The sequence below is a fragment of the Solanum verrucosum genome, unplaced genomic scaffold (assembly GCF_900185275.1).
Source record: "Solanum verrucosum unplaced genomic scaffold, falcon-dt-bn FXZP01000305.1, whole genome shotgun sequence".
Lineage (NCBI taxonomy): Eukaryota > Viridiplantae > Streptophyta > Magnoliopsida > Solanales > Solanaceae > Solanum > Solanum verrucosum.
Window position 1 is genome coordinate 142,409 of NW_026019908.1, and position 26,834 is coordinate 169,242.

Genomic DNA, 26,834 nt, shown 5'->3' on the forward strand with positions numbered 1-26,834 from the left:
TGTTGAATGGATCAGGTGTTGCGTTCTGACACACTAAATGGGATCGGTTGCCACGTACCAGTATAAATATTGGAACGGGTGTCACGATCCGACACACTAACTTGGAACGGGTACCACGTACCGGTACACTAATAGTTTGGGTGTGGGTTCCATAAGAGGACCAATGCCTTGACATACCTGTGTAATTTGAGAATTGTGAACTTGATCGTTATTCGTAAATGATATTGATATTGTATATGTTCGGTGTATGCATGTTGTTATTATGTTGTAATGGCTTATGTATGTTGCACTTAGTGGGATAGCCGCGTGATCCTACCAGTACAATGTGGTTGTGTACTAATACTGCACTTACTCTTTTCTTGTTGAGTATAAGGCATCTTCTGACAGATATTGACAGACCTCGCTTAGACGATCAATGATCGTCAGTTCTTCCAGACTACCATGAGTTCTCTTTCGTTTATGTCCCCATTTCGGACTTAGACTAGTGAATTAGGATTTCTTATGTTTAGTTGGGTTGTACCCATTTTCTCAGACTTGTTGAACTTTAAATGTTTTGATACATTGACTTTCAGGTTCTAGGTTTTATTCCGCATTTGTTTTATTGAAGTTTATGGGAACTCCCTATTTTCCTTTTCTTAGACATTTAAACCTGCTTCCGTAACTTTAAATGCCTTAGTTATGGTTGAGTTTGTTAGTTTGGGTTGTAGTAATGGTTCTCCCATCGGAGGGTTAGTGTGGGTGACAATCACGACGGTTTGGGTAGTGACAAAGTTGGTATCAGAGCCTAGGTTCATTGATCTCGATGTACCAAAATGAGTCTAGTAGAGTCTTGCGGAACAGTACAGAGACGTCTGTATTTTTCTTCGAGAGCCTATAGGACTTTAGGAAATCTCTCTACTTTCTTTTGTCTCCTTTCGTGCTATAACTTGATTCCAATTGGTATCTGGCGATTCAAATTGGTATCTAACCGCCTTCACTCTTTTGTCCGCAGATGGTTAACACTAGGTTCAACGGCGTCAGGCCCGTAGCTCCCGTCAATGCTCCAGCTGAGGAATCTGCAGCAAGAGGTCGCGGTCGAGGCAGGGGTAGAGGAAGAGCTAGGGGTAGAGGCCAAGGAAGGGTAGTGCCTACTAGGGATGGAGCACTGGTTAGAGATGCTCCCAGAAATGAGGCCCCTCATGTGCACCATGAAGAGGTATATAAGAATGTGGAGGTTGAAGAGGAGGAGAATGTTGGACAAGAGGAAGAGGTGCAGACTGACACTACAGGTATTCCTCCCTTAGACCTAGTGTTATCTCAACAGATCATGTCATTCTTGAAATGATTGGTTGGTCTTGGAGTGCTTCCATCTGTTCAAGCAACTCAAGCTCCCGCCAATCCCCCTATTGCTATCACTGTCCCCAAGGTGGGTGGAACGGTAGGTAATGATGCTTTCTTCCGTCCTTTGTTGGGTCCTGTTATGACTGGTAATGAGCACAAGATGTTGACTAAGTTCTTGAAGTTAAAACCGCCTGTGTTCCATGGTTCTGAGAGTGAGGACGCTAATGAATTCATTTTAGATTGCTATGAGAGGCTTTATAAGTTAGGAATTGTCCATCAGCATGGAGTTGAGTTTGTGACTTTTCAGCTTCAAGGTAAGGCTAAGCAGTAGTGGAGAGCTTATGTGGAATGCAGATCTTCAGCTTTACCCCCACTTACTTGGACCCAATTTCATGCTCTATATTTGGAGAAATATGTGCCTCGGACCTTGAGGGATAGTAAAAAAAAAGAGTTCATGCCTTTGAAGCAAGGTGGTATGTCTGTGGCTGCTTATAAGGCCAAGTTCCATGTTTTGTCTAGATATGCTACGCAATTGGTGACTACTAAGGAAGAGAGGATCCGCCTATTTGTTAAGGGACTAAACTTTGAGTTACAGGTATTGTCTATTCACATGACCTATGCAGGAAAAAACATCAATGAGGTAACGAATTTTATGAAGAAAGTGGAGGGGGTGAGGCGAGACGGTCAGGATAAGGCATTGGCTAAGAAAGCCAACAATTCAGGCAACTTTCAGGGTTCTTACTCCAGAGGTTCGGGAAAGCCGACTCTTGTAGCCTGACCAATTCAGTCCGCTATGCCCACTTCTACAGGTAATTACTCAGGAACTCCACCTCCGAATTAGATTCAGGATAGCCAGGGAGCCGCACCTTCGGCAGGCAACATACCATCTTTTGATCGTACATGTTACAACTGTGGAGAACCTAGGGATATGAAGAGAGAATGTCCCCACTCGCACATGTTGGATTCCACGCAGCAGCAATCTAGAGTAGTGGTACCCGTGGGAAATGGTAATAAGGGTCGAGGGCGTCCACAAAGTGGGAGAAGAGAAAATCAATGAGGCCACGGAGGTAGGGGAAATGGTAACGCAGGCAGAGGTGCAGAACAGCCGGGCAGGAAAATCGCCCGTCAAGATGACAGGGCTCACTTTTATGCCTTTCTAGGCAACACCAAGGTGAAGGCGTCTGACGCAGTGATCACATGTACTATTCTTGTCTGTGACCGAATGGCTAATGTGTTATTTGATCCGGGTTCTAGTTATTCTTATGTATTTGTGCGATTTGCCTCAGAATTTGCTATGATTGGTGATATACTTGATGCCCCCATCCATGTTTCCACCCCAGTTGGAAAGTCTATCATAGTCACCCATGTCTATTGTGCTTGTCCTATTTTGTTTATGGGTTTCTAGACTTGGGTTGATTTGGTGAATTTGGATATGACTAACTTTGATATAATCTTAGGTATGATTTGGTTGTCCCCCTATTATGTTGTGCTTAATTGTAATACTAAGTATGTGACTCTAGAAATTCCGGGAAGGGAAAAGTTAGAGTGGAAAGAGGTGTACAAACCTAAGCAAGCTAAGATCATATCCTCCATTCGGGCTAGGAAACTGGTAGGGCAGGGTTGTTTGTCTTATTTGGCTCATATTCGGGATATTGAGGTTGAGTCTCCATCTATTGAGTCTATTCCTGTGGTGGCAGAATTTAGAGAAGTGTTTCCTAATGATTTACCTGGTATACCTCCAGATAGAGATATAAATTTCTGCATTGATTTGGAACCTGGTACCCGCCCCATTTCTATCTCTCCATATCGTATGGCTCCGGCGGAATTAAGAGAACTTAAGGCTCAAATACAAGAACTTCTTGATAAAGGTTTTATCCGTCCTAGTGATTCACCGTGGGTTGCCCCAGTTTTGTTTGTTAAGAAAAATAATGGTAGTATGAGGTTGTGTATAGATTACCGAAAATTGAATAGGGTCACCATTCGAAACAAGTACCCATTGCCGAGGATAAATGATCTTTTTTACCAATTGCAAGGTGTATCAGTTTTTTCTAAGATTGATCTAAGATCTGATTACCATCAGTTAAAGATTAGGCCTGAGGATGTGCCCAAGACGGCATTTAGAACCCGTTATGGGAACTATGAGTTTCTAGTTATGTCGTTTGGGTTGACAAATACACCTGCAACTTTTATGAGTTTGATGAATGGCCTGTTCAAACCATTTCTAGATTCGTTTGTTATAGTCTTTATTGATGATATTTTGGTGTATTCAAAAAGTGAGGAAGAGCATGCTGACCATCTTCGTATTGTTTTGGGTGTTCTTGGGAAACATAACTTATATGCGAAATTTTCTAAGTGTGAATTTTGGTTGATTTCTGTTGCATTTTTGGGGCATGTAGTTTCAAAATAAGGGGTAATGGTAGATCCTCAAAAGATTAAGGCGATTAAGAATTGGGTTCGGCCTAACTCTATGACGGAAGTTAGTAGTTTTGTGGGGCTCGCTAGCTACTATCGTCGATTTGTGAAGAACTTTGCTTCTATTGCCACACACTTGACAAATTTGACCAAAAAGGAGATACCATTTGAATGGACTGAAAAATATGAGGAGAGCTTCCAAAAGCTCAAGACTCTTTTGACCACCGCACCTATTCTAGCACTACCCGTTGAAGGTAAGGATTTTATAGTTTATTGTGATGCTTCACATTTGGGTTTGGATGATGTGTTGATGCAAGATAAGAATGTTATAGCTTATACATCATGACAGTTAAAGGTGCATGAGAGGAATAATCCAACACATGATTTAGAGTTGGCAGCGGTAGTATTTGCTCTTAAGATCTGGCGACATTATCTTTATGGTGTCAATTGTGAGATGTTTAAAGATCATCCCAGTCTACAACATGTATTCACTCAAAAGGATTTGAATTAGAGAAAGAGAATGTGGATGAAGTTACTTAAGGATTATGATGTAACACACCATATCCGAAAACGGACCTCAAAATAGATTTCCAGAAGTTGCAGGTGTGACTCACGGTCGCAACCCACGGACCGTGCTGGTGGTCCATGGTTCACACCTGAAACCACCCCCAGAACTCAGCCCAAAAATTTGGCTAAGGGTAGACCCACGCTAGGACCTAGGATCACCTACGGACCGTAGGTCAAACCACGGTCCATGGTCCAGGGCCGTAGGTCAGACCTCCAAATTTTAGCCTGCAGTACTGATCGACGGATGACCAGCACGGACCGCTAGTCGATCGACGGTCCGTCATTCCCGTCCGACAGTCACTCCGACAGTAGTTAAGTCGGGGGTCTTTTGGTCTTTTCCTTATTCGTTTGACCCCTAAACTATGTCATTTAGACCCCTAAACTATGCCGTTTAGACCCTAAATTATGAGATTTTAGTCAGTTTAAGCCTAGAAACATAACTAGAACTTACCTAAGTCAAATCATTAATCAAACATAGAAAAGAGGTCAAGAACCCTAGTTCAAGAACGCAACAAGATTCCATCAGTTCCAGCCCAAAATCGAAAGATTTCTCCGTGGAATTTGTCACTAGATATGTGGGATTTCACTAATGGGTTCCTTTCACCCATTAGGTCCCTAGATTTCAGTCAGATTCTTGATTCCCTATTATTAACTAGACCTAGGGTTTCTAGAACTTCAGCAGATTATCATGAATGAATTATTTATATGTTCCAAATCAGATTATTATGTTATTACTTCGTTTCTTGCATGAATTTCAAAACCCTAGCTTGGTAGTTCTTTAGTTCTTGAATTTCACATGCTAGGTCAGATATTTCAGTATTTCATATATACATGCCTCAGTTTGAATGTGTCATTATCAGTATATAAATGTGCATTCTCAGTTTGCATGTCAGTTTTGAGCTATCCAGTATATTTTAGTAATTCAGTCATAATGTGTTAATCATGTAATCTATTGGGAGTAGCATAATACCGAGTTGGGCTAGGTTCAGTCACCCATATAGTCCCAGAACTACGAGTCACGTAGGTTGTAAGTCCCCTTTGTGGGCATCATTTTAGTGATCACGCCATCATGCCTCTACACCTTTGGCCGGGTGTATTGGGTCCTCTCGATGGGGCGTATACATCGGACTCCACATTTAGCTCATGTGGTTTTATTATCGGTTATTAGTAGCTCCCACAGTTTAGCCAGACTCCATTGCATTGACCACATTTCAGTATAGTCAGTATTCAGTCTCAGCATGTTATCATTTGGTCATTGCATTCAGTTAGCTCAATGTTTAGTATCTACATCGTGTTCAGATTATACTTTTGCTTTATTGTTGGTTCAGTTATATGTTTATTTCAACTTTACTCTATCATACATGCTCAGTACCTTTCAAGTACTGACGCATACTCTGCGCTACATCTTCTCATGATGTAGGTTCAGGTTTTCAACATCCAGATCACGCTCAGATCGGTCCCCGATCTCCAGTTCAGCAACATCAGTGGTGAGTCCTCATTCTTTGAGGACAGTAGCATGTTATCTTTTCAGTATTTTAGTCTTTTAGTTTCAGTTTTGCTAGACTTAGCTGGGGCATGTCTTAACACTTCTAGTTAGTTAGAGGTTATTTTCAGACAAAGTTAGATTCAACTTAGTCTTTTGAGTTTGATATTTCTTTTGTATTAAACTCTCAGATTTCATATATTCTGTTTTAGTATATGGGTATTCCCCATCATTTCAGATCTACTTATTATTAGCTTCCGCAACATTTTTATTTCTCAGTTTATCTTTAGTATGCTCATGATTATGTCAGCATAGTTAGCTTGGGGTCACTTTTAATCCTAGGTCCCGTGTCCGCATCTCGGGGGTAGCTCGGGGAGTGACAAACTTGGTATCAGAGCGCTAGGTTTAAGTGTCATAGGATGTCTGAAAAGCCGCACTAGGTAGAGTCATTTTCATGGGTGTGTAGTGCACATCACATCTAATGAGAGGAGGCTACAGAGTGTTTTTAGGAAAAATCTTCATTTTCTTATTACTCTTATCATGCATAAGGTATGATCTAATTCTGTTCTAACTCGACGTTCTACGTATTAGATCATGCCTCCTCGTAGAGCTAACGCCAGGAATACGAATGCCAAGAACGCAACCACAGTTCCTCCAGTCTCAGATCAAGAAGTTTCGAATGCAGAGTTCTGGAACGCCATTCAGATGTTGGCTCAAAGTGTTGCCAACCAGAACAATCAGCGGGTTCCAGTTTCGACAAACGCAAATGTTGGGTCAGCTGCAGCTAGAGTGCGAGATTTTGTTAGGATGAATCCGCCAGAGTTCTTAGGATCACAGATTGGTGAGGATCCCCAAAACTTTATTGATGAGGTCAAGAATATCTTTGAAGTGATGAAGGTAACTGGGAATGATCAGGTTGAGTTAGCATCTTTGTAAAATGAAAAGTTACCAATTTTTTGAATGCTTCAAATTCATCACGCGAAATGGTGATGTCTGATGACTTCTTGCTATGGGCCATTTCCGTTGTGTCTTGTACACTTTTTTGCTCCACAAGTTTGTTGGTGTGTGATGTACCACCATCACTATGTTTCTCAACAGTGTTGATCTTGGCTGATTGTGATCATGTTACTTGACGCGACATTGGTCTTCTTGGAGGTAGTTTAATTGCCTTTGGTGAAGATTTCTTTGGACTAACAGGGACATATTGTTTTTTTTATTAACATGAGATGAACGTTCGATGACTTTCTCTTTTCCTTTTATGGTGGTTATGAAAGGAGGATGTTGAAAATCACTGTCTGATTCTATAGCTTTTATTGTGATTAGAACACTCAATATGCGGGTCTGGTGAAATTGATTGGATTGTTGGAAGAGGCAGTTGAAGGATTTTAATTTTCATCGTTGTTGGCTCAATCTTTCTGAAAGTAATCTGCAAAAACATGAAAAACTATAAGTTAATATAACCAAAATGTGATATACAAATGTGTTAGATTATTGTACCAAATCTTTTAAAGTAATTGTTGTATACATATACAACTATTTATATATGTATAAATAAAAAAATATAACCCAATTGCATTAACAAAACAACATTATACAAATATGAATCTAGCACTTGAATATAAAAATATACTAATACGTCAAACCAATTTGTATATAAAAACTTAATATACATATAACTATATACATAAACTTCAAGCAGTTTATGCATATATAATAAAATATACAAATGCCAATATATAATTGTGATTTAGGAAGGAAGTATCGATAGACTTCAAATAATTTTGTATATACGTAAACAAAATATACAAATTACTGATACAACAGTTATTGAAGCAAGAAATATACAAATATGTATATACAAATATGATATAACAAGATCAAATACATATACTTATGGAATTCTGGTGATGTGTCTACCTTGACAATAATATTTTCATCAACCAACTGCATTAACATAACATTTTTTAATGATCATAAAATAAAAATATGTAACAATAAAAATTGATTGTAAATAGTTACAAAACATACCGAATTGTCGACCTCTTTAAATATTGTTCTCATGAGATAATCAAGATGAGGATGATCTTTTTTGGTCACCCAATTGATAATCCTAGGAATATGGCTAGAAACCTTGACAACAATCTTGTCATCAACAGTCGAACATTATTCATAAAACCAAACTTGCATGGGAAGGGGGAAGCCATGAATCCTATAGTACTGTCCATCGAGTTTTATCTTGTTGTTGATCACTTTGGCAAGTTCATCAAAAGCTCTCTTACCCCAAGGATAATTCATGAATCTACATGTTTCAACCAAATCAAAGTTTATCCTTTCTCTTGATGTTGTATTAGGTTCAGCAGACATGATGAATGTATGTATGTAATATAGAATCCCAAACTTATATACATCATCCTCATTGTCGCCATATACCTTGGCTCTATAAGATGCAATCAGTCGAACTTTAGTGAAAGAAGATTGGCCTGAAAAATACTCGACCATAATTCTATTGGGTTGATCAGTATGAAAGCAAAATTCAGACTCATTATCAGAACACTTCAGACCAGAAATAATTGCAAAATCCTTGATTGTGAAGCGAAGAGTTGTGCCATTTACGTAAATAAGGATTGCATTGGTAGAACTACCTTCCATCTCCCTCAACATGAAGCATCTAAATAATTTTGCTTTCACGTGACATCGTTTCATTGTTGTCAACTGAGCAAAACATGATGATAGACATATATGATTATACTGATTTGGGGGTAGTCGCTTATGTAGCTTGTGCAATATCTTGACTTGTGTATAACATTGCATGTGGGGTGACTTTTTTTGTGGGTATTTGCACATAAATCTAACTACCCATAAAAAAATTGAAGATAAGGAATATTTCAATTAAGTGCTATATATAATTGCATTCTTTTATACAAAATTAAAAAGTTGTATAAATAAATTATATTTGTATTTGTAATTCTTTTGTATATATCTATAAACTTTTATGTGTATTAGTATGTGTATATGAATATGGTACTTAAATATACAATTATACAACTTTCTCATACGACTTTGTATATATTACCTTAATATACAACTCACTATATACATAACTTAAATAATTTATATATAACTAATAGAATATACAAATTACAGTATACAATTATAATTTAGGCATACACTATACATATACTTTAAGTACCTTTTTATCCCTTTCGTTTATATAACTAAGAAAATATACAAATAACTAATACATGTGTGATTTAAACATGCAATATACTATATACAAATATTACTTAAACAGGAAATTTTATGTATATTTGCACATAAGTAACGAATTATACTATCTAAAATTGTGTTTTAAGTCATTACCTGATGTTCCTGATGTTCTTCAGATTTGTCAATTTTTTATGAAGCTGATCCACTCTCCTCTGAATCACTGTTTATGGCTTTTCTCTTACTTCCTCCTTCAATAATTTTAATACCGTTAGCCTTCGTGTTGTTGATGACTTTCTGAATTGCCATTGGGTCATTTTTTTTCTTGGATCTCAATTCTTCAATAGATTGTTCATCTTGGACTTGTTTAGATTTTGCCATAAATCCTACATCGACCCCAAAATCCTGAGTTAAACCCATTGAAAATAAGGATAGATTGTCAACAACATTGACATGCAAAGGCATACCTCTCGTAATTCTCATAGATGGAGATGAATCATCCATTCTGATTTTGAAAAACTTATAATCTGATAAGAAAGAAAGATTTTTTTTAAAAAAAATATGACAAAACTGACAAGCATAATACATATACAATTGTTGAAGAAGGAAAAAACAAAAAAAAAATGGATTCACCCACAATTTAAGCGGTTACCTACGAAAAGTGAAAGCACAACTGGAGGGAGAAGGTGAAATTTTCCTAATTCGAAATTCAAATTAGAAGTGGAAGAGTGATTTTAGGAGAAAAATATGGAATGAGTATAGGAGAGATAAAATTGATTTTGTATAAAATGATATAAAAAAGCATAAGAAGGACTTTGTTGGTTCGGAATACAAAGAGGTGGTGGGTCCCATTAATTATGGCAAAAAAACTAAAACTATAATTACTGACAGTAAATAAATTAAACTATACCCTTATTAACTAATTACTTAGGGATGTTTGCCAATTAACGTATTTTTCCCATATATATATAAGCGGGAAAAGGGTCTGAAAAATACTCCAACTTTGGCCGAAATTGCTATTGCAATACCAAACTTTATGGAGGACCTTTTACCCCCTGCACTATTTAATAGTGTATTTAAAGGTATATATGTGCCCACGTGGACACATTACTATTTATAATAATGCAATATTTATGATGTACATGTGGACACATATATACCTTTAAAATACACTATTAAATAGTGCAGAGGGGTAAAAGATCCTTTCCAAAGTTCAGTATCGTAACAACAATTTTGATCAAAGTTCGGATATATTTCAGACATTTTTCCCTATATATGTATATGTGTGTATATGTTTATGTGTGTATATTGTTTTTTCTTATAGATATTGAATCGTAGATTCAAAATATAACGTAATTGATCACATAGAGAAGCAAGGCACCAATGTTATCAACAAGAAGCAAATTCTTTTCGAAGATGTTTAGACTTGTGACATGGTAATTGCTATCGAGGAAATCAAATTGAAATATTCAGACTTGTGACGTGGTAACTGCTATCGTGAAAATCAAAAAAGTAAATTCTGCATCTGACAATAAAAGTCTTGACATGAAGAATGTTGAAGTAGAACTCAAAGAGACTGTGTCTGAAATTATACATGTCAATTATCATCTTGGAAAAAGCATTGAGGGATATGGATTGAAAATTGAAGTGTTTGGTCAGTATCAAGGTCAATTACTGGTTTAGAGCAAATACTGGAAGTAAATGGAGAAGATGAAGAAGCTGATCTTGAAGGTCAAATATCAAGAGAAGAGACGAGACATAATTTTTGGAAGCTCTGAAGCTGATAAACAGGTTAATAAAGAGCTAGAAAGGAAATTTGGTGGTGAATACTCTTATGATGTTGAGGCTTCACAGAAAATTGTTTATCAGATTGTCATCGAATTAAATGAGAAGGCTTTAATAGATGAAAACTCCTTGAGTTATATTGTTGTATTAGAAGGAGCATGTTGTGAATTCATGAACACATGAGATCCAAACTTGCTCATCATAGATATTTCTCTAGATAGGACTACTGTGGGGAAGTCGGGAAGCTAAGAGAAGGGGAAAGTCTAGAAACTCAACAATGAGATAATTCACATGGATCATTTGATAACAAAAATATTCATCATTTGAAGAAGCTAGGGAAGTTAGGAAGAAATTGTTGAGAATTTCACCAAGGTGCGATTTAAAGCTTCATTTGAGTTCTTCCAAGAAGCATCCTACAACGCCTCGCTGATTTAGAATTTGAGCACAAAATGGCCACGCTTAAACAATTCTTAGGAGAATTTCCAAAAATTCTCTTTAAGAGGGAGTGTGAAAAAGATAATTTGATTTTTTGAAATTACATATATTTTTCTAGGATATTTCTCGAATAGTCTAGTATAGTATCTAGAATAATCATTTTAAAGAAATACTCCCCTTGTCCTTAATTATTTGTCCACTTTTTCTTTTTTAGTTGTCCCTAATTACTACAAATATCTACACACTTGTACCCTCTATAACCAATCTCTCGAACCTCTTCACTGGTGCATCCACGCATATGCACTTCACATTTCCAAACCATCTCAATCTCGTTGTTATCTTGTCCACCAAGGAGCTTATTCTAAATATTCTTATTTCTAATCTTAACGCTCCTAGCATGACCACACATCTACCCCAGCATCCTCATTTTCTGAACATGAGCGTTTTTTACTGGCTGGTTTAACCATCACTTTATAGAACTTACATTTGAGTTTTAATAGTACCTTCTTATCACACAAAACTTCAGAGGCAAGCCTCCATTTCATCCACACCGCACTAATACGATGTGTGGTATCCTCGTCGATGTTTCCACTCCTCTGGATTATAGACTCAAGGTACTTGAATATATCTCTATTGAGGATATTTTGAGTGTCAAGCCTCACTTCCACACCTTCCTCATGCATCGCCGCACTGAATTTACACTCCGCATGGTTTGTCTTGGTCCTGCTAAACCTGAACCCTTTAGTCTCCAAAGTTTGTCTCCACATCTCTAGCTTAGCATTAACTCCATTGCGCATCTCATCAATTAGTGTTACGTCATCCTCAAATAACATACACCAAGGCACCTCATCTTGAATGTCTCACGTCAATTCATCCATCAAACTAAGAGTTGATCCCTCATGTACCTTCATCTCTACTAGGAAGTGCTCCGAGTATCCTTCCATCGTTCTTACTTATGTTTTAGCTCCTTCGTATATGTCCTTTATCCCCCTAATATGTGCCACCAATACACCTCTTACCTCCAAACATTGCCACAAGACTTCCCTCGAAACTTTATCGTATGCCTTCTCTAGGTCAATAAACATAATATGCAAGTCTCTTTTTTTTCTCAATACTTTTCCATTAGTCTCCTCACAAGATGGATGACCTTTGTGATTGCCATTAAAATACTTCAAAAAGAAAGTTTAAAGGTGGCATGGGAGGGCTCGAAACCTTCCTAAAATTCTCCCTACTAGATTCTCTTATAAGATATTAAGTTATTCCTACTTCATGGGACATAATCTTAGACCTTATTAGCTTACGGATGACAATTTCTGCCTATATTAATGAAATGAGTCCATTTAACTCATATTTAATGGCTTGAATCACTCATATTTTGATTAGGTAAACATGGGTTTCAAACTATTTTTAGAGCCCTACAAATATGGTCAAAATGGATAAAATATGGATATCCATATAGACCCATAATATATCACTCACATCTCACGTCTACTCAAAAAATTTAATTGTGCTAAAAATATTAATACTAATTTTTAATTTAAAAAAATAATTTATTTTTCAAAAAAATTGGAGGGTGGGTAGAGCTGAGATGGGGTGTTGGGTGGCAAGAAAATAAATATTCTTTTTAAAAAACATGATTAATTTTATTTTTTTTGAAAAACATACAAAACTTAAAGTACGGATGGATGGAGGCGGAGGTGGGGTAGGGGTACGTGGTGGGGGGGTGGGATTTTTTTTTTTTTTAAAAAAATAATATTTTTAATATTTAGAAAACAAAGAAAATAGTGGAAGGTTGGGGGGGGGGGGGGGGTCCCGAGGGGAGGGGTAATTTTATTTTTTTTAAAACATAGAAAAAGCTTGTCTTTTTTATTTATTTATGGAAAAACAGGGAAAAAAATTGGGGGGTGACTGGGTGGAAGGTTGAGTGGGTGTGGGTGTGGGTGAGAAGGGGGAGGGTAGGAGTGGGTGAGGGAGGGTAGAACTTTTTATTTTTTACGAAAAGCATAATTAAATTGGGGAGGGGTACGGTGGAGTGGGGTTGGGGTAGATTTTTTTTAAAAAAAAACATGATTTGTTTTTTGAAAAACATAAAAACATAAAAACAATTAGGGGTGGATGGGTGAAGGTGGGGAGGTAGGGGGGATGAAGGCGAGGTGAGGAGGGAGGGGATGAAGGCGGGGTGGGGGTTAGAAAAAATAAAGTAACATAAAATTAGGATGTGGCTGAGTTGGAAGTAGGGGTGGGAGTGGTTAGAATAAAAAATAACTTTAAAAGTTTAAAACATATAAATTCATTTTGTAATTCTCCAATCAATATAGATAAAATGTGGGTAAACTCATATTCAATCTATCCATTAATTACCCAAACCATATTCACCCATTTAGAATATGGACGGATTGGGTAATTGCCCATATTTGTTCAAACCATTTTCAACTCATCCAAATCCAACTATTTGTCACTCCTACATTAGCTATTGTCAGTAGAAGAACAATTACGACAAATATAGTTAATCCTAACGAAAGAGGTTGATATTTTTAAAGCATACTTATGTGATGAAACAACCTTTGCTTCATTAATAACACATCTAATATAATTCACAAGTGGAGTTTAAACAGAAGAATGTACTTTAAGCCTTCTCCCTAGCTTCTGCACTGATGTTTCTGATACACCCTCAACTAAAAAAAAGTGTAATCAAAAGGGATTGAAAGAAAAATAACAACTAACTGGCAAAAATCAGCACTACTGAACATTTGCATACCACAATCTTTTGGAAACATGAGAAAACACAATTTATTGCCATACAACACTTCATAAATTTATCAAAGACCAAACATAAGCATGCAGATTCAATTAGGAAATTAAAATGGTGATTGCATAGTGATTTCCCCATAGAATATTCTAGCAAACAAATAAATATATATACAAGTACAAATCCACATATGGAAAGTTCAATATGACGTAATTATACATTCAACAGTCCAACCATAGCTCCGAGGAGAGATAGAGAGCATTGAAGTGAGTAACACAGGCAATTGCAGCGAGAATGCAAACATCGATTCCACTCCAACACAACTCATTCAACTTCAAAAAGTGATAAATATGCTGAAGTTGTGCCCAACCTACTCAGCATGAAGTAAAAGCAGAGCACTCTATCAATTTTTCCAGCTAGAAAGAAGAGCATGGTCTACAAGATCAAATCTCTAGCTTTAAAAAAATCTCTCCCTCTATTTTTTTGTTACTTTGAATACATAATAGGAGGTGAGAATTTGTGCAAAGGTCATCATCCCTAGTACATAAACTAACAACAAACAGCATATCACTAGTTGATACAAAGAGTAAAACATTTACTACTATAGAGGCGCTGAACAGATGGTTCTGACTTTACAAAATAGGGGAAAGACCATATCATGCCGTTAGCAGCACAATTTCGCCATGTGAACCTGTTGATGCAAGAAAATGAAGATATAAACAACTATCTCACGAGCCAATTTAAAATACAACACATACAAACAAGATGAATAAGGAAGAAACATACATTTATCGAAGAGATCCTTATAGATCTGTAGTGAATTATCACTGTCTTCCTCCATCTTTGAGACTCTCTCAGCTTCCTTGGCCGCTTCAGCTGCTACAAATGATTTATTTTCAGCTTCTGCAACCTTATAGGCAGCAGTGATTGCTGCTTCTTCGGCAGTGTCACCAAGATAGGCATTATTTGGAAACTGCCTTGGCCCAACGTGTTTTTGTTTAGGGGTAGCAGCAGTCTTTGATTTTTCCAAGACCTCTTTCTTAATCCTGTAGGAATTCTCAATCTGCAGAGGAAGCCGCAAAACAAAATGCCAGAATTCAGTTCAATCTTGAAACAAATATCAGGATGCAGTATACGGTGGTTCATCAAATATACAACTAATTCATTTAAGCTCTTTAGGCTGTCCTCTGTTTCCAGTTTCAAAAACCATAAATTATGACAGATGATTATGTGTTAGAAGAAGAAAAAGCTGCGGAGAAGATGCACTTCTACTGATGTAAAATAAATTGACCAAGGATAATGAAGAACACCCATCTACCAAACAAGAAGAGATAAATAAACAAACGAGCGACTGCTATCCACCAAAAACGCCTGCACAGGCCTAGAAGAAGTATGTGAAAGCACTCAACTATGAGAGCTGCAAACATTGTCTTCCATTCAACCATATTGGATAACCAAAAACACACTACCCACCAAAGAAGATTAACTCTGCCTAAAAGATACAAACATTTCACTCCATAAAATGCCCATCACCAAAGCCACATTATGGTGTATGCACAGAGGATACTACAATGTAATACTCCATATCCTCCAATATGCGTACGACTAAGTTGACATCAATCAGATTATTTAAACTTGGGAAAGTAAGGTTATATTTGAGCCTGAAGTCTAAGTATTCAAGTGTACAAATGCTAAGTACTCCCTCTGTCCCAATCTATACGACTCACTTTCCTTATTAGTCAGTCACAATAAGAATGACACATTTCTATATTTAGTAACAATTTAACTTTAAAATGTTCATATTACCCTTAATGAAATGATTTCTAGCCACACAAACATCTCTGACTTATTTTAGACCACAAGTTTCAAAAGTCTTTCCTTCTTTCTTAAACTCTGTGTCAAGTCAAACTAACTCATATAAATTGGAACGAAGGGAGAAATAGTTGAAGGAAATAAGATTTGGGACAGAAAATTGGAATGTGACAATATGAGTAAGCTGTGTTTCACATACTTGCCCAAGTAGGTGATGCTACTTAAAATAAAAGCCCCCAAATTAAAAGAATAAGAAAGAGAGGCAGCGAAGATATAGGGGCTATATATAACCCAAAAGTCAATTTTTTTTCATTCATTTTCCCTTCATCTCTCATCAAGAACAATTAGGGTTCTTAGGTTATCTCTCCCAACCAGACCAGCCGCCCCTTATTTCCCCCATAGCTCCCAAGGTATTCTCACCAAAACAGTCCCAAACTTCATCCCCCTCTCTTCTTAGCCTCAAAAAATTGGAGGTTTACTTGAGGAAATTTAAGTGAAGTAATTAAAGAACTTTGGCAGCCAAGGTCACCCCATCTTCTCACCTTAGCTGTCAAATGAATTTCTCTTCTTTTCAAGTTCAAGTTTAAAAGACAACCCTATTCTTGAATAACCAGAGTAAAAGAGGCAGAATCTCCACCAATTGAGGTAAGGTTTCTTCCCCTTTCCGTCTCCCCTTGTCTATGAGCTCAAGTGAGAAATTCTAAACGTGTTGAGTAAGAACTCACGTGATGGTGATCAGAGACCATGAGTTCAAGTTTTTCCTATTGTATAGAGGAGTTATGGGGATGTTTTATGAACTATGTTGTTGGGGAAGTGTGGACAACCTCATGAGAAGGGTCGTGTGTAGTTGCATTGAGGTGGAAAAGGAGGGTGTGGTGATACACCAGCTGTTGAGGGCTGTACAGGCTTGCTGCCCGTCATGTGTTTTGCATACTATTTGTGGGGCCCACACTTGTGATTAGCTGCTAACATTAAGTTTATTATGCACCTTTATTGTAGATTAACATCCCAAAGGGTCAAATCTTCAAAATTATTCATAAATTGAGGTATTTAAGGCGAAAACCTCTTTCACTGCTAAGGCACGACTTCCATGTCATATGTTTCTAGTTCCTCTTAATTGAGATGATTATGGCATGTATTAACTATGTTGTTCGGACTCTTCAAAAATGTCAACGGGTGCGTGTCTGATTCGCCAAAAGTAGTGTATTTTTGGAGAATCCAACACGAGTGCGGCATCAAAAGTAAAGAGTCCGCGCAACTAAGTGTATTAACAAATCAATTCCTAGTGTCGTGAGCTTAAGGAATCAGTTCTTACTGTAACGAACTTAACGAATCAGTTCACAGTGTAATGAGCTTAACAAATCAATTCCTAGTGTAACGAGCTTAACAAACAAAGTTCCTAATGTAGCAAGCTTAATGGTCATGTCTATTGTCTAATACATTCTAGTTATAGTAAGTAAGATGAGGTTATCCAGAATGTTAATAATCAGTCTTACATGCGTATGCCTTGTTTGGCCCATATACCTAGGCCCCCAGAGTGGCCACAAAATACTTGATAATGTGTTATAAGTCGGGTGAGTGCCCTGTGAGCGCAATGTGGCAAAATCATGCATTATAAGTCAGAAGAATATCCCATGAGCAAGTGGGACCTAAATCATGTGAAGAAGACAGACAATTATCCCAAGGCCTTGTAACCTATATTGATTTCAAGGATCTATAACGTATTATGTGCCCAAGTGCTATACGCTTCATGAGTGCATGTGTGCCTAGTTTCCATCGGTCCTAGTGAGCTAAGCTCTTATGATTACTCATATGTCAGTCTTAGTCTTCCTCTTACATGAGATGTCACTTGTCAGTATATTAATGTAATGACCCGGAAGGTCATTTTGATTTTTTTTTTGTAAAATTACCATTTCATCCCTCCTGATAGTTCCCCCCCCCCCCCCCCCCCGAGTCATTTTTGATCAGTTCGTGGAGTTGGTCTGGAAATTCATTGAAAAGTTATGATTTTAGGAAGTTTTGAGTTTTGGAAGGTCTGAAGTGTTTAAAAGCAGTTTTTTGTATCAATTGGAGTTTCAAGTCTCAGCATGAAATTTTGTCAATTCTATCAGTTCCGAAATGTCGAATTTGGTCTAGGAGAATAGTCGGTTTTAGGTTCGGGGTTTTTTGAGCCCTTGAGTAGGAAGTTTGGCTGTTTGGGAGATTTTAGACTAAGGGTTGACTTTGGTCAACATTTGGAGTTCGGATGCTTGAATCAGATTTTCGACAGTTCCATTGAATTTGGGGGATGATTTTAGGCCTAGGTGAGGTCTTAGTTGATTTTTCGGAGGTCCTGAGGGTAGTGAGGGTAGTTTGGTCTTTTTTGGTCTAGGAGAATAGTCGGTTTTAGGCTCGGGGTTTTTTGAGCCCTTGAGTAGGAAATTTGGGTGATTTTAGACTAAGGGTTGACTTTGGTCAACATTCGGAGTTCGGATGCTCGGTTCAGATTTTCGACAGTTCCATTGAATTTGGGGGATGATTTTAGGCCTAGGTGAGGTCTTAGTTGATTTTTCGGAGGTCCCGAGGGTAGTTTGGTCTTTTTTGAGTTTTATGTTAGTTTATTGCAACTTTCACGAGTTTCAAGGCAAGGAGACCTCAGATTTGTGTTTCGATGGTTCCATTGAGTCTGAAACGTCGAGTTTAGTTGGGTTGCATATTTAATATGTGTACTTGGGGTTCCAGACGAATTCCAAGGGTCCATTTGAGAATTTTGTGTCATGTGTGATGTAGTTGGTTTGCTGAATCTGGTGCATGATTATTTGGTCATCGCGATCGCGAGACCGTCTCTCACAATTGTGTGGAGCTATTTTTGTGTGCTTCGCGATCATATGAGCTACCATCGCGATAGCGTAAGGTCAGTGGTCAGGTCATCGCGATCGCGTGGGGTCTTGCCACAATCGCGATGGTCAATTTAAATTAGTTGACTAATTTACTCATTGTGGTCGCGTGGCTTGGGATCGCAATAAGCACTTGAGACTTGGGCAAAATGTCTTCTCAAAATCGGGATTTCATCCCCATTTCACCATTTTTTTGATTTGTAAGCTCGGTCTAGGCGGTTCCAAAGAGAGTTTTCAAGATTTATTGATTGGGTAACAATTTCTAACTCTCTAACTCCTTTACGCATTAGTTAATTCATGATTTTGATGAAAAGTTTCGATCCCAACTTTGAATTTTGAAGGTTTTTGAAAAGGTTTAAGGTTTTGGATAAATTGATGATTTAAGGCTTGATTCAACTTTGATTTCGAAATAATTTCCACCGGTGCTTTCCAAATTCTTTGGGTAACGCAATTTTGTATAGATTTCTAGATTTCAACCTCATTTTCAAAATTGGGTCTTTTGGGTCAATTTGACCCTGGTTTCCAAAAGCCTTGATATGGGTGTTGTTAGATTCAATTTCTTATTGTGATTACGTATTCGAATAGATTGCATTAATTTAGAGACCCAACGAAAAGGAAAAGCTCAAGTCTTAGAGTGATTGTTTGATTGATTGTGGCAAGTGGACTTCTTGACCTTTGTTAAGTATATAGAATCTCATATTTCCCTATTGTATGTGTTGGGGAATAATGGGATTTGGTGATGGGTTTTGACTTGTTCATGTCGAATGATTCTAATGAGGAAAAAGGAGTAATAAAAAGACAACTTGATCATATGCATGCTGGGATAGTTCTCCGCCAAAATTCTTTTCTTCCTCAGTTGTCAATACCTTTCCAACTGCTTAGGAGGAGTTCCATTGTCGTGTTAGGCATCGCTCACTTTACTCCTAACAAACAAAACCACATGTTCCATAGGGTCAAAGCTGCCTTACAGTGAAGGGATAGATGATATTGATTTCTTCCTCCTGCTCACACATGACACATCTTGAGCATGTACAGTCACAAGGCTCCAAAAGCGGCCACAACAGATATGATATCATGTAAAGTCACGATGCCCCTAGTGTGTCCAGAAGATATCTTCAGGCCATCAGTGTGGCCACAATATATCTTTAGGCCCCTAGAAGTGGCCATATTACCGTTGATTTTGTGTTAAATCACTAGCCCCCAAGAAGTGACCATAATAATACTGGATACTATTTTCAAAGACTACAGAAGTAGGTAAGAATAAAGTCTCAAACAAGCTAAGAATGCAGATCCAAAAGAACTAAGCTAAATGAATTACAAGGTGTAACAGCAGAAATAAGTTAAGAATAAGGATACAGATTTAGCTAATGCTTTCAGATTCACAAGAACTTAGCATTATGATCAATTTGCCTCGAGCTACACAGTAGTTATTCACAAAGTCATATGTCTTATATGTTACAACTTCAGTATGTTTCAGTAGGTATATTGTGAGATTCAGATGTTTATGCTATTTGCAGGATTACTTGAAAGTTAACATGTTCTATATTTTCAGAGGCTAAAGGATCAGCTGAGTACAAAGATCCACAATAAGCTAAGTATATAGAACCAATGAAACCAAGTCTAAAGAACAATTCAGATGTTACAATCACGATAGAATGATTCTTACTCTGTCTTAAGCTTTCAAATGCCTTCAGTAGGCTATGTTTCATCTCTCTCTTTTATGAGCTTTCCAGTTATTTCATGTTAATCAGTCTGCTTACATACAAGTACCACTGTATACTTACGTCCTTTTTCCCGGGGGCGCAGCATTTCACAATGCAGGTTCAGATGCACAGGATAGCAGACCACCTTACCGCATCTTCTCAGACATTCAGTTGTTGATTGATGAGCTCCATTTCTATCTGGAGCCGAGTTGAGTCTAGATACTCTTTTGATGCATATGTACAGTTTGGGTAGGTCGGAGCCCTGTCCCGACAAGTATTCAGTTATCAGATTCTAGAAGAGGCTTCATAGAGTTGTCTGGGTACTTTTAGTTGTATATGTCAGTGGACTGTATGCCAAGCATATGTTTCAAGCTTAGTGGTCCTTTATGTACTTACAGCTGTTTTGTTAGAACTTACCAATTGTATCTTTCACGTGCTTTCTGACTGGGTTATGTCATATGGTTCAGTTACTTCAGTATATATATCAGGTTAATGTGCTCATATAGAGCATGGTCTGCCTCACCCAACTTGGGGCGTGACACACAACTTGGTGATTGTGACCTTAATTGTGCTACTACACCAGACTCAAACATCTGGATACTGGAAACCAAAACTTAGTATACTCATTTCACAAAGCTATTAGTTTTATAAGGGTGCTCACGACTGGGTTCTACTTGGATACATTTATTTATAGTTCTTCAGAAAACTTGGTGAACAAGCATGCACATTTTATCATGTCAATAATTTGGACTAGCCCTTTGGAAACAAAAGAAGTTGCAAAAGCAATTGTTATCAGTAATCCAGCTGATAAGTGTAAAAAAGATAAGGCAACCTTTTCAAGTTTGTCTTGTTGAACAAGCCTCCTCAGCCTAGAACTCAGCAACCTTCTAAAGTTTTGGGGCACCTCATGCCTTTGCTGCAGTAGATACAAAACAATAAGAAATGCCCACTTCAGTTATGTATTGCATAGTTCTGCAATTATGTGATATCTATTTCTGTCGGACAAAAGAAAACAACTATTGGAATTACTGGAACTCAATATTTTGAACTCCTTGACATACTTCTGCAGTCAGTCTGCAATTATTTCTCATTAGGCAATGGGTGAACATTTTTTGCTTTTCGCTTAATAACCAAATTGACTTGATTTCCTTAAAAATGCTTTTAGTTATGTTTCACTAATCAAAGTTGATATAATTTCTTTTTCCTGGAATGAATACTAGCTCTGTTTGCCTCAAGGACTGAAGGAGAGAACCTAGATATCTTGCAGGATGGTAAGTACATTCTGTCTGTCATGCCTTTCAAGTGTGATGATGAAGACATAGATGTAAATAAAAACACAAACACAAACACAACAATAATAAAGTCTCCATCTCCTATATATGTCAAATTATCATATTAATGACCTTGGAACTGTAGCTATTTCATAGATTATTGGCATCCAATTGATGATCGCATTTTTTTACTCTTATCTACCTATGGAAAACATAAAATTCCTTTCTGGTAAATGGTCAAAATAACAATTGCCTAAATCATAATGCTTCTAGTAAAATATAAGTAAACAGTCTGTTTTTCATTGATAGCCGTGGTGTCCGGGAAAGCTTGCGCGCACCTCAACTAATTACACAAAACAGCAACAGGTACCAAGTGGCAAGTACTAGGTAACTCTGTCCACCAAAGCTAGGACAAATGGGAAGAAATGACCTAGTTTCTTTGGTCTCCACCGGGATTTGAACCATAAGTAACAGTCTGTTTGATTGTCAAGGGGTATGTGAAAGTGTCAAGTACCTCCTAGATGGCTAGAAAAGCCAAAAGAGAAACCAGAAAGTGTAGTGATGTCTCTGTATACCTCAATGAAGTTAACAAGTGTGCTTGTGTCAGATCCATTTGGCTCCTTTAGACTTGAAAGTGCATCATATATCATTTGATTGTACCTAAGAATAAAGCAATAATATTATTTCAAGAAAACAAAAACATAATTACTAGGAAAAAAGAGGAAAACGAAAGAAGAAATGGTAATGTACATCAAGCACTAAAATGTATATTGTTCTTCCATTATATATTTACTTATACTTCTCTTCTTATTTCTTTTCTTTTTTACTATTTCTTTTTGGGAGGGGGTGGGGGGTGGGAGAGAACCTTTGTTGGAGATGCAAGTGATACTTTATAGTAGGTTAAAATCCGGGAAAAAAATAACCATGAGCATTCATCAGAATTCAAAGAGGTACTCAGTTGAGATACCAAGAAATGAAATGATGAGCTTTCATCATAGGATTTCTAATAAGGTCAATCTGAGATACAGGACTCTTCATTTGGCTAGTATCCATCTTTGTGCCCGTCAATCCATATCGGACCAAATTGTTCCACGCCAGAATCAACCGTTAATAGATTACCTTATTGATGCACTTTATACAATTCAAAGAATAACAACTACCGATTATCTTTTCCCACATCACTGTGATTTAAGTTAAAGAGTCCGAAGGAAATGCATTTGTTATCTCAAAAGGATATGGATTTGACAAGTCTCATTCCCTGGCCTATTCAACAATTTGAAAAGGAAATTTAGAAAGACAAACTTTGAGGCAGTTTTTCCATCTAGTGCGCATTTTGAAGAATCTTCCATAACAGTGTCTGCTGATGCATCTTGTGGAACTAGAGTGGAAGAAAGAGGGGCATATGTGATGGCCAATGGAGCTGCTGCAGCATCAGGATTAGCCTTCACTTTCGGTGTCCTTGATTTATCTCTTGGTCCTTGTCCATTGGCACTAACATTTAAATTTCTCCATTTATCCTATATAAAATACAATGCCAAAAAGTTAATGAGAGAAAATGGAAAAACTGGAAGTACAGTACAATGGAAGAAGACAATAAGATTCTCATCAACCATTCAAATTAATTTCTTCATTTCGCAAAGGCATTCAGAGGCAGAGGGATTTAGAAGCATTAAGCTAATAGATAAATAGCCTATTTGGCCAAACTTCCAAAATTTCCTTTTTTTTTACTAGGTAAGTAATTTTATAAACAATTGGGAAAATCCTGTTTACAAGCCAAGTCGTATACATAAAATTCCCAATTCACATGATCATAAGCTTTTTCAAGGTCCAACTTACATAAAATTCCCAGTTTACTTTAATCTTCTTGGAATCAACCACTTCATTTGCTACCAATGCTACACCTAGTTTTTTTTTTTTTTTGTATCGCTCTTCCTTCCAAAAAAGCATTATGAGAAGTGAACACCATCTTCCAAAACCTTTTTAGTACTAAAAGGCACTTTCGAGACAATTTTGTAAATGCTTCCTACCAGACTAATAGGTCTAAAATTCATTATACTCGAGGTTGCTTCATTCTTTGGCGAAAGCATTATGAGGAGTGAACACCATCTTCCAAAACCTTTTTAGTATGTTTAAAAAACACTTTCGAGACAATTTTGTAAATGCTTCCTACCAGACTAATAGGTCTAAAATCCATTATACTCGACGTTCCTTCATTCTTTGGCGCAATGGTAACAAAAGTGGCATTGCAACTTTTCTCGAACTCCCCTCCGCAATGGTCTCCATCAACTCACCTTCAACTATCCTCCAACACTGTTGGGAAAAAGCTAAAGTGAATCCATCCAACCCCTAAAGCCTTGTCCCCACCCCCCCTGCAATTCTCCACCACTTCCTGGACCTCTTCTAATACTATAGTCTTTTCCAACCATTCTGTTATCCCCTTCTCTACCTGACTAAATACCCCCCTCCCCCCCCCCCCCCCCGTTTCAGTCTCCATCTAACATTTCCTTAAACTTAAGTTCATAAAACCCTACAAGCGGCCCCCTTCACATGCTCCTCTCCCTCATACACCTAATGACTCAACGAAGCTCCTCCTCCTATTTGCAACTGCATTTCCAACCCCTTGTTGAGATAAAAAACAAGCTATCTACTCTCAACATTTCCTTGGTTATCCTAGACACAAGGCTGTCTGGATCATCTCTTCTACAGGATTGTTTTACTATAGGTACAACTGGGGGGGGGGGGGGGGTACATTCCCTTCAAGATGTCTTTCTTGACTTGGAGGGCTGCTCACAACAGACTAGCCACAAATGCTAAAGTGTTTAATTACGGCATCATTGTTATTGTTGTGATTCTGCTAATATGCTGGAGATCATGCTAGAAGAAATGTGGAATTTCTTTGTTACACCTCTAGGCATTTAATAAAGGAATATGAACCCAAGGATGCTATTGCTTCGCTGGTGGAATGTCAAACACTGGAACCCCATAGCTGGTTACATCTTGAAAACTCTCCCACAAATCATATGTTGGAAATTGTGGAGGGCCAGATGTAGCAACACATATGATTCAGAGAAACCTTCCTTTTATAGATCTAGAACTAATATTCTGAATATTGTTTTGCAGATTACTAGGAAGTAGCTGGAGCAGCCTTTGTCAGGCCTGTGAAGCTGACCTCTAGCACCAAAGCATCATTGTTGTAAACTGGCACAAACCCTCCACACCATTGGTCAAGCTGAACTCATAAGGCAGCCACTTAGATGGAATATGTGGAAGAGGAGGAGGAGAAATGATCAGGAATAGCCAGGGGGACAGTCCTGTTTGCTTACTCCATCAAGGTAGGTCCGGGGACCAGCAACCAAGCAGAAGCAGTTACACTACTTTATGGACTTAAATGGTTTGACAGGAATGGTTTCAATGTGATATGGGGAGAAACTAATTCTATGCTCATTGTCAAAAGCATCAAGGAAGAATGAAAAACTCCTTGGAGAATTAGTCACCAAGTTAAGGAGATCTAAAGACTTGTTGCAAATCATGGCTTTACCATTACCTATTGCTATTTGCTACAGAGAATCCAGCAAACCTGCAGACAAACTTGCAACCATTAGCCATGTCTATAATGAAGACCAAGAATTCACCTCCTATGTGTCTCTTCCTAGCCAAGTTAAGGGGTTGGTAAATATGCATAGGTGGAACACACCATCCTTTAGAATCAAACCTACTAAGCCCCGCTTCATTTATCATGAACCTCTCTGATTCTACTACCCTTTCAATTTTTTGTGCTCTCTTTTTTGGTAGGACAAATTACACTAGCCTCATCTCAAAAATCATGTACCAAGTTTGGTATGCCAAACTCAAGCTGCATATTTTTGAATGATAGAACTAGATTTTTGCCCCCACAAAAAAAAAAAAAAACAGGTTTTTATGAGAAGGTTGTATCTCCTAAAACTTAAACCAAACAACCCTTTGGGATATTGAAATATGATAGTAATAATTATGCACTTCATCCACAGGTTATAGACAATCAACCATATGCACGCACTCCAACATTAATGGAATACATTAAACGAGTTTCTCATAAATCAGATGGAAAACAATCGACCATCAAGCAACTCTTCAAGTAGACAACTTGTCGTCTCCGTAATGGCAGTTGAAACGAAAAAAAAGAAAGGAAATTGGAAGGAAAAGAAAAAACCTTAAGATCGATATTGGAGCGAGAGTAAAGGAGGTGATTGAATTCGGGGTCTCTTTGAATGTTCTTCCATTTTCCAGCTCCGTGCTTTGCAACGCCGGCACGAAGCGCTTCTTCTTCCTCCGATGTCCATTTCTGCTTTGGATTTCCCATCCCTCACACTCAATCTCTTACCAGCTGCCGCTTAAACCCCCCTCTGTTTTTCTGCGAAATTGTTGGACGGCTTTCACTTCTTTCGGTTGGGGCTTTCGTGTGCATTTTGACAGTGTGGCCCTATACCATCATTTTATTCAACTTGGACCTTATTATAACCTACTTTAATTGTGACAAAATGACAAAACTTGTCTCTCGTGTCTTATAGGCCAAAGCTATTTTAATTTCTACCTAAATTAAGTTGGCGCTCTATCTTAATCTTTTGTTTTATTTTAATTCTTTAACTTTATTTTCAATGTACCTATTTAAATATAAAAGGTTGACTGAACAGATTAATGAAATTATTCACTTTTTAAAATACGTGAGGAATCCTTTTTAATTAATATTCGATATTATTATCGTTAACAATTGATCATGTTCTTTATTTTTTCTCTATTTTCTCTTCAACCCTATTTTTCCTTTATCTACTTTGTTTACCCATTTATTTTCTTTATCTACCTCCTTTCCTATTTAACTCTCTCTATGCTAAAGATAATATTTCTTTTATTTTAAGTCAAATATTTTTTTTATATAAAATAAAATATTAAAATAATAAGTAAAGAGCAAGATTAAGGAGAACGATATCATCGCAAAATTTAGAATTATAATTATCCGAATTATGTCAAATATTTTTTTGATGCCACATAAATAGAAAAGGATGGATATATTCATAGTAACATAAATTCGATGTTTATATTAACTTTTGTTACTAATCGATCTCAACAATAAATTTTGTAATCAATATGTATTTTTATATTGGTTAAAGATGATAAATTGATTCAATTAGTGTAAATGTCAAGTAAACTCGGATGATTTGGAGAAAACAAAACACATGACGT

The 26,834-nt window shown here is 37.4% G+C and overlaps 1 protein-coding gene and 1 pseudogene across 1 annotated transcript; both read right to left on the reverse strand.

The window, feature by feature from the left end:
- Window positions 1–6,392: 6,392 nt before the first annotated feature.
- On the reverse strand, window positions 6,393–9,490 carry LOC125821490 (uncharacterized; annotated as a pseudogene).
- A 4,600-nt stretch (window positions 9,491–14,090) lies between these two features.
- On the reverse strand, window positions 14,091–26,126 carry LOC125821330 (telomere repeat-binding factor 4). Its single transcript, XM_049500750.1, has 6 exons — window positions 25,807–26,126; window positions 22,920–23,134; window positions 22,193–22,277; window positions 21,179–21,262; window positions 14,742–15,018; window positions 14,091–14,646 (listed from the first exon to the last, which is right to left on the reverse strand). The coding sequence occupies exons 1-6, from the start codon at window positions 25,954–25,956 to the stop codon at window positions 14,612–14,614; spliced, it is 846 nt and encodes a 281-aa protein (XP_049356707.1). The 5' UTR covers window positions 25,957–26,126; the 3' UTR covers window positions 14,091–14,611.
- Window positions 26,127–26,834: the final 708 nt, after the last annotated feature.

Coding starts and splice junctions, on each gene's coding strand:
- LOC125821330 (XM_049500750.1), bottom strand. CDS start 25,956: ATGGGAAATCCAAAGCAGAAATGGACATCGGAGGAAGAAGAAGCGCTT. Junction 15,019..21,178: donor AACAAGACAAACTTGAAAAG/GTTGCCTTATCT, acceptor CTTCCTCTGCAG/ATTGAGAATTCCTACAGGAT. Junction 14,647..14,741: donor TAAGGATCTCTTCGATAAAT/GTATGTTTCTTC, acceptor TTGCATCAACAG/GTTCACATGGCGAAATTGTG.